At 43.7% G+C, this 11,345-nt stretch overlaps 1 protein-coding gene across 1 annotated transcript in view; it reads right to left on the bottom strand.

Moving 5' to 3' along the window:
• Positions 1–759: 759 nt before the first annotated feature.
• The window catches only part of maml2 (mastermind like transcriptional coactivator 2), a 34,027-nt gene continuing 23,441 nt past the window's right edge, over positions 760–11,345 (bottom strand). Inside the window, exons 2-5 of the mRNA XM_028420154.1 lie at positions 8,103–9,314; positions 3,152–3,322; positions 2,975–3,083; positions 760–2,132 (exon numbers count right to left, since the gene is read on the bottom strand). Of these exons, the coding sequence (XP_028275955.1) occupies positions 1,288–2,132; positions 2,975–3,083; positions 3,152–3,322; positions 8,103–9,314 (2,337 nt within the window). The 3' untranslated portion in view covers positions 760–1,287. The remainder of the gene's footprint in view (positions 2,133–2,974; positions 3,084–3,151; positions 3,323–8,102; positions 9,315–11,345) is intronic.

Here is an 11,345-nt window from a genome sequence, read left to right as displayed (position 1 = left end):
ATCGTGCAGGACTCTAAAAAATGGTGACAGTAGTTTCTTTAATTTTACTTGCTCTGTGTGTTAATGGCAACACAATAATATGAATATCTTCTGATTTAACCAAGCTGCAGCCTCTCGGGCTCAGACTCGAAGCCAATGCGGAAGTGGGAAATGTTGCAGTTCACACCGCAGCCGCTGGGGGCTGGCTGCAAAAGCGTTCAACCCCCATAGAGTTCTGTGTTAAAATGGCCAATAACTTCACAGCAGAAATAAACCTGTTTACAACCTGGTTCAAAACATGATTCTGGTCTCAATTGATAAGTTTCCCTTTAGTGCCAACTGTAACGGGGTGATTTTTTTTTATAACGCACTCGTTTTAATTATATTCGGATTTAAAATTATGGGCGTTACCGCTTTGAGTGACAGGCGGATGCCGAATCACGGCGCGAGTTTCCTACTTCCGCGTTCCCCCTCTTTGTCCTTATATGGACTTTTGGAGGGACCGTGACGCTGCCAATATGGCGACGTCCAGGAGCCTCAAAACAGCTCTCCAAAAACAAACGGGTGACGTCACGGAAGCTTTGTCCATAGTTTTCACTGTGGATGGATCGAACTTACAAGAAACAGTACTCCCCACCATGACCTTTACACGATCCTATATTTATTAAGTCATAAAATTAATCCTCAGGATCTTCAGTGAGATACTGAAGAGAGAGATCTCTTTTTTTCTACAAACTAAACACAGATTTAAATCCTAATTAAAAGCAGGCAAACACAATGTTTTATTCAAATAGATTTTTATTAATTACATGTATTATAATGTCTAGATACCATCCCAATAATTATTAAATATCACATGAAAAAAATGGTTACATTATTCAAACTGCATTAAAAACTACCACAGATGAAAAAGCTTAAACAAAATGGATGAAACTGTCGCTGTGGTAACATTGTGTGTGTATGTGTGTGTCTATGGTAACAAAAGGTCAGAAGGTAAATACCAGATCATGCTAAACTATGGATGAAGATTTAGAAAGTTAAACCAAAGTAACACAGCAATGTTTTTCTTTTCACAGTGGGAAGTTTGTATTCATCCTAAAGGACAGCACTACATGACATTCTAGCTTTTTGGCAGATATACCAGGGACACAGAGTACTAAAGACAGAACACAAACTCCTTTCACAGTAAATACAATACAAAACACTTCAGTATACTTGGATAACAAATAATATGAGTTTATAAAATTCCTTTTTTAACATTATTTACACGTGTTATCCACCTCACATACATGATACTGTGATGCACATTCACGAGTGACTTCCTAGAATCTCATCCAGGTTTATATCTTTCATCCAGTCATCATTCCCAGAGCCTGATTTGAGCAGAGAGTCTATGAAGTCTGAGTCTGCATTGATTCCTGGAACTGTGTTGTCTCCCTCTGGGAGGAAGTCAAAGGTCAGACGGTTGGATCTGTTATTCTGGTAGCTGCTGGCGCTGGGACTGGGTTCTGCGAAGGTTCCTGCTGGTACCCTCTGTTCAGGAGAGGCCTGATTCAGGTTCCCCACTGCTGACGGAGAGCCCATCACTGCCGGGCTTGGTCTTGGGCCTGCGTCTCTCAGGGGAGGGTTAAGAGGGAGCATGCCGACGTCTGGCGCCACCTGGTTAGGAGGCCCGATGTGCCTCTGTTGGTATGGGTGGTTGGGCATATCCTGTGCACCCTGAGGCTGTAGCGGGTTGGGTAGCCGCCTAACACCGAGACCAGTTGTCCCTTGCTTGTTGGCTGAACCCCAACCCATGCTGACATTTGTCATCAAGCCTCCCAGACTCTGTCCTGGCACTCCTGAGGAATGCAAGTCAGCTGTCGTTCTCTGCTGTTGCACACCTGCTGCACTGTTCATCCCGAAAGACTTTCCCTGTGCGTTTGGCCCCATGAACCGAGGTTTACTCTGATTCAGTCCGATCCGATTGTGGCTGTTTTGATGCTGAAACTGGCTGATGCAAGGGTTCGGATGACAGTCTGACCCGATGCCAAACCTGCGGTCTGATGGTGAAGGACTCATCTTTGACGCAGATCCAGTCGGAGGGAGGTGACAGGACAGAGGCTGCAGGTTATTCTCAGGGCCACTGCTGGGGGGCTGAGACGAGTTCTGACCTGAAGAGATACCAAGCGAAAATGTTTACAAATATGATCAAATATCAGCATTTACCAGGGCTGACTGATAAGTCTGTGGCCTAATTTTATGCATATTTAGTTCCACTATCTGCATTATTATTCAGGTAGTTTTAGGTCAGTATGTTATGTTTTTTTTCTACTAAAAGCTGAAAGTCAGCACTGTCTGAGAAAATAGTCAGCTTGTGTCTGCCATTATTTGAATTCAATTTTATTCATTTTATAGTGCATTTTACAATCAGAATTGTCTCAAGGCGCTTCACAGAAACCCAGAGCCGGAACCCTCTTAAGAGCAACAGTGGCATGGAAACATTCCCTTTAAGCAGGAAGAAACCTTGAGCAGGACCCGGCTGATAAGGGAGAACCTTCCTGCTGATAGCCGGTGGGGTAGAGGAGGAGAAGAAGAGGTAGACAAGACAGAGAGGATGAAGGAGACAGAGAGAGAGAGAGAGGAACAAACATGCATCAAACATCACACAGAGAACAAATACGACAGGTTGTTGTTGTTGTAGTGGATTTATATATAGCATCAGTTAATAAATATTGATAGTAATTTAATAATAATTTAAAAAAAGATGAGCAACAGAGACTGGTGCAGGCAATAAGCGTTCAGGGGGTGGACTGCATGCATGTCTGGCGGCAGAGAGAGAGAGAGGGACACACAAACCTACGAAGAAGACAGCAAACAGTTAATGACATGAATCCCTAGTTTGTATCGGGCCGATGACAAAAGAGGGTAAGAGGGAACTGCTCAGTGGATCATGTTTGTCAGAGGACCTCTGCCTTAGGCCACAAACTTATCTTTCACTCGTCATGTACGTCACCTGTGAAGAGGCTCCCTTGCTGAACTCCCACCATACTTCTTGACGTCTTGTAATCTGGTGGCGGTCGTGTGAGGTGTCGACTGAACTGATCATGTGTGTTATCCTTGTCCTACAAAAGAAAAACCAGTTAAGAATAATACTTTATAAAATCTGCCTGTTACACTACTGTAGACTTACAGAGTTGCTGCTGATGTTGTGCTGCTGTTGTTGGCTCAGCTGTCTCTGCATAGCCTGAGTTTTCACCGTGCCTTTCTGTGGGTTGTTGGGCAATGATGGCCGGGGCTGGGCTGACATGATTCCTCCTAAGCTCCCATTGGTGGGCAGCCTGGGACCACCTGCAGGAACCCCCTGTGAAGGTGAGCGTAAATTAGTGTCAGTGGTGCTTCAAACTAATGCAACAACACAGCTCTACCACTAGAGGGCACAACTCTACAAGACAGCATTAATCTCTGTCAAAGATGCTATTCAACCTCCAGAATGTGGTCAAGGCTACTCCCTCTGCAGATGAAAAAGGGAGACTTGGAGAGAGGCTTTTTTTGGAAGGGGGAGTGCGAGCCCTCCTCAAGGCCTGCCTCTCCCTTGATAATTGTGTCTAAAGAGAGTGGAAAGAATCCCTGAGACAGCAGGAAATGTGTGCCGATGGGAAGTTAAGCGCCAGCACCATGACTACCTCCATTTAATAAGCTCTCCTTTACTGATCACTGTGTTGTGTTTGGCAAGGAGGCATTGCATCCGCAGGAAACCCAGTTGGCTCCTGACACCATCACTGATTGAAACGTTGTAGCTGCTGGCACTCAAATTTAATTGAGATATTCAAACTGTCTTTTTATTATTATTAATATTATTATTATTATTATTTGTTTCTGCAAATTAGCTTTCACCATCATGGGTGTTTAATATGTTAAATGTCTTTGCGCTGCATGTTTTTTTTTTTAGCTTTTTTTAGGCAGCGGCGCAGGCCAATCCAAGCCCTCCAAGTAAAACTGGTCTTTCATGTGGACACAAGGACACCCTCCACAATGTAAGTGCGAGCATTTGTCACAAAAGAGGTTAATGTGCACCAAATCCAAGTCAACACACAATGTGTATACAGTGTCAGTCATTGTGTTGACTTAAAATGTTTCCCAGGGTGAAATGGATTAGAAATCCAACAGTGCATTTAGCTGAAGCTATTACTCAGAGGACAGAGAATGAACATCTACAGCTAGGGAGGTGACTTTCTGATCCCAGTAAGAAAAATAGAAAGAATAGAAGGAGGAGAGATTATAATATACATGTGTGTGTCTGAGTGAATGATAATGAACGGAGTGAAGTTCGGAGCAGACAGGATTAGAAGTTGAAACTCATCAGGAATCACAAGCCATTTCACATAAGCTAATATTCCTCTTCACAACCCACACGGCAAACTGAGCATGACAATGAGGTTACACAGAGACTCAAACATCAAAACAGTGGTTTCTCCTGTTACTCCAGGAGGCAGACTCACTGGTTTGGATTCATCGCACCCAGCTATCAAGACGTAAGAAAGTGTGACAATCACACACATTTTCCCCTCAGAGGTAAACTTTGTTTTAAGAAAAACCCAGCGAGGGCTGGTTTAGCTTGTACAACTGAGTAATCCTCTCTGTCATCCTGATGTGTCATAAAGCTGTTTTCCATGTTTTTTCCCCCCCGCTCATTCTTCACAAGCTTGTTGTAAATGAATACCACATGTGGCTCGGGCCTGAGAGAACGAGCGGAGTGATTTAGTCTCCCATCCTGCGGCAGTGCAGGCAGCTGACAGTGATCCAGGCCCAGCCTTGCCGGCTCTCTCACACTGCACTTCCTCCAGTCTGGTCTCAGGATGCTGTCCCCAGGGAGTGCCTCGGCATCTGGACTTGGCCACAGCTCCCTTTCCCAGGAAACAAGTACTCCCTTCACTGCACTGCCGGACTGACCTGGTAGACTCTACCCTTGTGGCCCCGCTCTTATTCTGACTGAAGCCGGTGGAGCCACAGGACCATCAACAAAAGTTTAGGAGTTGTTATTTACTGTAAGTCAACATAATAATTCATTGCTGCTGTAAGTTTGATTCTCTTTTTTCTCTTACTGGACAGTTGATCGTGAAGAGATGGACAGAAAACAAGGGGCCAGCACAACTCATAGCATGGACATCACAGTGTTTTGGCCCCCCATGGGTTCGTCTAATGTCACTCTATTCTCCAAAAAGCAAAGTATGTTATCTGAGATCACCGACCAAGTGTTTTGATCGGAATTAGATTACATGCTTTATTGATAGAAATAATAAAAAAAAGTTTGGATTTTCTTAAAGAAAAAGTAGTGTATCCAGAAAACACTGATGAGGTTGATAACACTTCAGGTACTCACGCTGTTTATTATCAACACAGACCAGGGCTGCTTTCTTGACAAGACTGTGAACATGATTCTTCTGTAAAGTCGGACATTTTAACCATGGAGATTTATGGGGACCGACACACTTTAAGGACCACTGGCAAGTGGCCACTCAAGGAAGGTTTTGGCACTTCTGGGTTGGCATCATTTATCACTGTGATCTTTAAGATAACCTGAAGTTTTGGTGCAGAAACACTGTCAAAAACACTGGTATAAGAACCCCAGGCTTGTTGGTAAAAGTCTGGACTTGGTTAATGCCACCACCATTTTGAGCAGTCAACATATTCTGTGACGTTTGTGTGTGGCTGTGTTGATCTTGGTTGTCTGTATGACATTAGGTTAGCAGAAAGTTCTGTGCAGAGGAACTCAATACTCTTTCCACAGTCAAAAAAAAAATGCATGAATGTCAGACACAATAATTGATAATGACCTGCAGTAATGCACCAGGATTATCATTCTTTTCTTTATTCACATTTATTCCCAGCTACCAAACACACAATCCTGTCCTTGAAACACCATTCCTCACAGTGTCTCCGGTTTCATAAATGCATTAGTGTCCACTAGTGTCTGCTTCTATAGAATGTCCATATCAGTGCTGGATTCAGCAGCTGATTGATTAAACTGATTACATCGTAAGAAGCTTCAAACAAGCACGGAAAGCTCTGATGTCTGGCTGCTTTTTTAAAAAAAAGGGTCTCCAGCTTCAGCCCACTGCAAGTTGCTAGTGTTACACAGGGGGGATCAGGGCATTCTTTCAGGACCTTTATTTCTCTGGCATTACTAATTCAGTTCACTGTGGGAGGAGGCACTCTTTTTTTCTCCTCTCTGTGAGCTGTCCCTTCCTCATTAAGAGGACTTTTTAACCCTATCTATGCTGACTGCAAAAAAAAAATCTGCATTTTTAATTCTAAAATATCCCCCTTCAACTCTTACACTATCCCATCCTTTTGCATATTTTCATTGTGAGAAGAAGCAGCAGCACATTAAAACACATGGTTCTTGGGAAACCTTTACCCCACACAGCCCTGCGTCCTCAGCATTTTAAAGAGAAGAGGTGGGCGACTGAGCTTTTACTTTCAGGAGCTCTGGCTCTTTTTTTTTCAATAATTTATCAAAATTCATTTAAAGCTGTTTCATTATTTGATACCCAGCCCTTTTAAGTCTCTGCCCATTTGATGTCACAGTTGGAGCTACTGTCTAATACTGCTCTGTTGCTTATAATTTAACTATTCTTTTAGCTAGATTACATTTAAAACCACTATATGTTACCATCTCTAACTTTGTGTGTGGCTATGTCCAGAATTTATGTTTATTTATCAAACTTTTAAGAATGTATTTATATCTATCTTTATGTAAGATAGACATAAAATTAATAAAAATGTTGTGTATATTAAAGAAACCTTTAAGCGAACATCCACTGTATTAAAACTTTATTATGCGTGATGATGTACCTTGTTTACGTCCATGTTTGTTTAACTCCCTCCCTCTCCTCCTCTCTTCCTCCCTCCCTTCTCTTTACTCCTCCCTCCTCCCACCCTCTCGCAGTCACTCAAGCACTTCCCTTGATCTGTAGAGGTTATGAGAGCTCTCTTGTGTGGCTCACATTATCATTTTACACAAAGACAGCTACAGATACTGTTGGTGCAAAAAAAAAAGGAAAAAAAGAGGAAAAAAAAAAAAAAAAGTGGGGACGGTCTAAATCTCCCCAATCATAACAAATCAGTGATTCAACCTCCGGCACCAGGCTAAGCAGATTACTGTCATTTTCCACCACTTGTCCCTTGTAGCTAACAACCTCCAATTAGCAAATCCCGCTGTGCATATCTGTGCCCTGACGGGGAGGCACCATGACAAGCAGAGAAATTAGAAGTCCTGCATGTTAATCTACCATGCTCTGGCAATCTGTGTCATCGTCAAAACACTTTCAGGGGGAAATACATTTTGAAGGGAGCCGCCACTGCAAAAGCACCGACATTAGCGAGAACAATGAAATCCCAAAACAAACAGCGCTGCTTTGTGCGCGGTTTCAGACAGCAGGTTGGCTGCTGAGGAAAATACGAGGAGGACTGATGTGAGTAAGTTTGTTCTGTGCTGTGTATCATGTTACATCCAGCAGAACAAAAGACAGCCTGTGCTGTTATTTACCTTGATTATGCAATGCAATAAAATATATGAGGGGTGATTGAGAAGTTCGTGGCCTTGAGTAAAATGAGATGATATACAGCCCATTTTACATCCCTGTGGACTTCAACTCTTTCAGTGATTATGCTTCTCACACAGTAGAAGCACGTGCTGTGTGGGGAAGATGGACAACATCGGGCTTTGTGCAGACACTCTGGAATGTGGACTTGAACTTGTCCGACTGCCACCTTTTTCACATGATCTAGCAGACTTCTACCTCTTCCCCAAGATGGAGAGGGGCTCAGTGAGCACCATTTTGAATAAGATTACGTTACGTCGACTACTTTCTGGAGGTCCAAGACACAGATTTTAACAAAGAAAAGATCCTCATGTTACTACTGCAGGACTAACTGTGTAAATGTAGGAGGCTGTGTTGAAAAATAAATGTGTTACTCTCTCTGCCTCAGGCCAAGAATCACTCAATGGTTTAAGAGCTTTAACGGTAAATGCTGTACTTGTTTGTACATTTAGGTCATGTAAAAAGCTTTTGAAGTTTCAGATACTGTTTTCTTTCAAGAGCAATAACATGTAAAGGAATTTTGGATCGAGCCCTTACCTGGCGCTGCTGTGACAATCTGAATGGCATCCCTCCAGGAACTGACTTGGGCTGCAGACAAAGGCCTCCTGACGTGGAGATCTGTTGGTTCTGGAAATGGAGAGCTGAGTGTGGCTGATTCTGGCCCGGTGACAGTGACTGTTGCTGCTGTTCCGTCTTGTTCACTGGGTTTGACATGATGGACATGGGCTGGCTGGCTGAATGTGGTGCCTTGGGGCTGAAGTGCAAGGTGGGCTTGGTGCTGAGAACCTTCATGTCCAAATGATGGGAGCCGTTGTGGCCATTTGACTTAAAGAGGCAGTTGTTGATGCCTTTATTGGAATGGGAGCCCATCCTCTGCTGGCTGAGTGGCGATGGGTTGGAGACCTTGTCCTGGGGGAAGCTGCTGGTGGAGGAGTGGGTGCTCATAGCTGGAGCCCAACTGTTCAGTCCCACAGGTGGAGTTTGGTGGTGGTGATGGAGAAGTGAACTCGGCTGCTGTTGGTTTGCTGCCATCTGCTTGAGCTGCTCTGCGTGGGATATTTCTGGCCAGCAGGGCATGGCTCTGGGATGTCCTGCCTGAGTGTTAGTTTTCTGCGAAGTGGCTGTTGAAGAGGTGCTGGTCAGAGTGAAAGAGGGTCCTGCTGAGGCTGGTCGAAGCTGTGGAGAGCCACCGTGAACCTGCCCGAAATCTGGCGAGTGCTCTGTCTTTATTGGCTTCTCCAGTGGGGAACACAGACTGGCTGCTGCTCCAGCTGAGCTTGGTCGACCGAGATCCAAACCAAACGTATCATCCTGCTTCAGCATCTTCTCAAACTCCAGATCATTTAGGGGGGGCACAGTCTTTGTGAGCTCATCAAACAGATCCTGGAGCTCTGGGTCAATCTGACCACCACCTTCTTCTTTGAAGTCAAAAATCATCTCTGCGTTTGAGTGTCCACAAGACTGAATCTCAATGGGTTCTTTTTTCATCTCCTTCAGGGTCATGTTGAATATATCAGACCCCAAACTGTGGTGTGGCATGTAATTCTTCCTCTGTAAGCCCATGGCAGAGGAGCCTTGCAGAGAATGGGACTGGGTTAAGCTATGGTTGCAGCTACCGGGTCCCACAGCGCCCGTGTCCACACGGACACGCTTAAAGTCTGATCCAGAGAACCCACAGGAGAGACCATTCTGCTTTGGTAAGTGTCCCGGTGCCTGTCCCTCAATCTTCCTTCGCAGAGATCCTTGAAGCTGCGAAAACACAACAAAACAGGATTCAGTTTATAAACTAATTTGTTTACTGAATCAATGTATTTTAAAAAAGACATACTTCATACTTAATACACCCATCTGAAAGTTTAGTCACAGGCAAACTTCAACTTTGTAATCACCAACCCTTATACCAACCAAACCAATGAAGGTAATAAAGTACCAGAAAGCCAGAGGCAGAGCAAGGCGGGTCGTGCCTTTGCCATTCTAAGAGATAAATAATTATGTAGCATGATAGTAAAAAGATGCACATCAGAGGAGAGATGGGAAATGCACAATGCAAAGTGTGTAGATACAACCTGCCTATACCACTGAGTAGCTGGTATTACAGTAATGATGCAATGATGTTTCAGTCTTTATTCTGGCACAAAATTATACTGAGCAACATCCCAGTGTAAGACCCTGCAGCTACACTCAGACACAAACTTTAATATGCAGCTTTGCTTAAATACTTGCAATGCAGCAATGAGGAATTGGAAAAGGGTTGTTTGATACACTGTAGTGTGAGTGCAGTGGATGGGATGAGATGATAGTTGGGAATCTGATACAGTCGACAGACCGCAGAGAGAGAAGAATAGGGTCTTTGTCTGTTTCCCTCATTTGCATACATTATATTTTCCTCCATTGTGCTTGGTTAGATAGCAGAGTTTCTCCTTTGTGGCTGCGATTCTGCTTAACATGCTGGTGCAGATCATCTGATTCCCCTTTTGTCCTCTGCCCTATGTCTTCATTTAAGGTAATAAAAACATAACCACTGACTCACGGCTCAGTAAATCCTTAAAAACACTAAATGTGCATTTAAGCACAGCAAAATTATCTTTTACATTTATGAAAAGATATTTTTGTTTTGTCAACAAAATAATGTTTATTCTTCACGTGAGTCTGTGTCATTAACAACAATTCAGTGAGAAAGTAACTGCCTGGGGAAAATCTCATTCACACGGTTGTATACACATAAAAATGGCTGATTATCTGACCGCATTTTAATGTGGTGCCTGCATGGAAACAAAATGGCTCTGATTGTACAGCAGCCTCAGCACAGGAGAGGAGTATGAGTGTTGCATATTTCACTGTGGGAACAAATTTGAGTCATTTCCACCTGCTGGCAAACATTACATTAAGATGATTCATAGCCTGAGGGTTTGGAATGAATCCTGCAGTACGCCACGTTTCTGCTCTCTTCATGTCTGTATTCCTTCTGCTTTTGCTCTTCACAATAGTTACAGCCACACATTTTTAATCAAGGTGCAAATATCTCTGTGACTCACCCAGCCTTCGTATCGAAGCTGATAAGTGTGCATATGTTCAGCGCACTGAATGGATGTGCTATTCTGACCATTAAACTTGGTGTTAAGTGTTTTGCTTTACATTAGGAAACTCATCCTCACATATAAATCAACAAGAGACAAATGTTTTAAAAGGAGGAGGTAGATGCTTTCATAAACCAATCTCCACACTTTTACCAAGCAGACTGGGGTTCGGTCCCCCTATTGTTCCAACTTTTTTTGCCACATTTAGGCAACAAAGCTACTCGATTATGTTTAGAAAATGATTATGTTTTGGATTAAAACAGACTGCACACATGAGGCAAAATTCTTCTGCAAACAGGTCCCAGCGTGGATACATTTGAAAATGCTGTTTCCATGTTTTCATGTGTTCGCCCGATACATGACTTTTCTGAACGATGACGCCACAGCTCCACCTCTCCCTTAACCCGAATGCACTCACTCCGACAACAAGTGGACAATAATTATTACATAGTTTTGTGTGCGTACCACATGTCTTCTTTTCTGTTTTGGGGCGTGTTCCTGTGGTAGAGTTACAGCACCACTCACAGGTCTGAGGTATGTATGCCGTGTTGGCAGCGTCATGTCTGCCAAAACTCCAAATATGGACAAAGGGGGAGCACAAGCGGTATTTAGGGGGGCGGGCGATCAGACTGGTTGGGAGGCGTGGCTTCGGGGTGAGCTCCGAGAGAAAGGGGCGTGTGTTAACTTTCAAAATCTGGCTGAC

Source organism: Parambassis ranga, chromosome 13 (genome assembly GCF_900634625.1).
Source record: "Parambassis ranga chromosome 13, fParRan2.1, whole genome shotgun sequence".
NCBI lineage: Eukaryota > Metazoa > Chordata > Actinopteri > Ambassidae > Parambassis > Parambassis ranga.
This window is presented reverse-complemented; position numbering and strand designations above follow the sequence as displayed.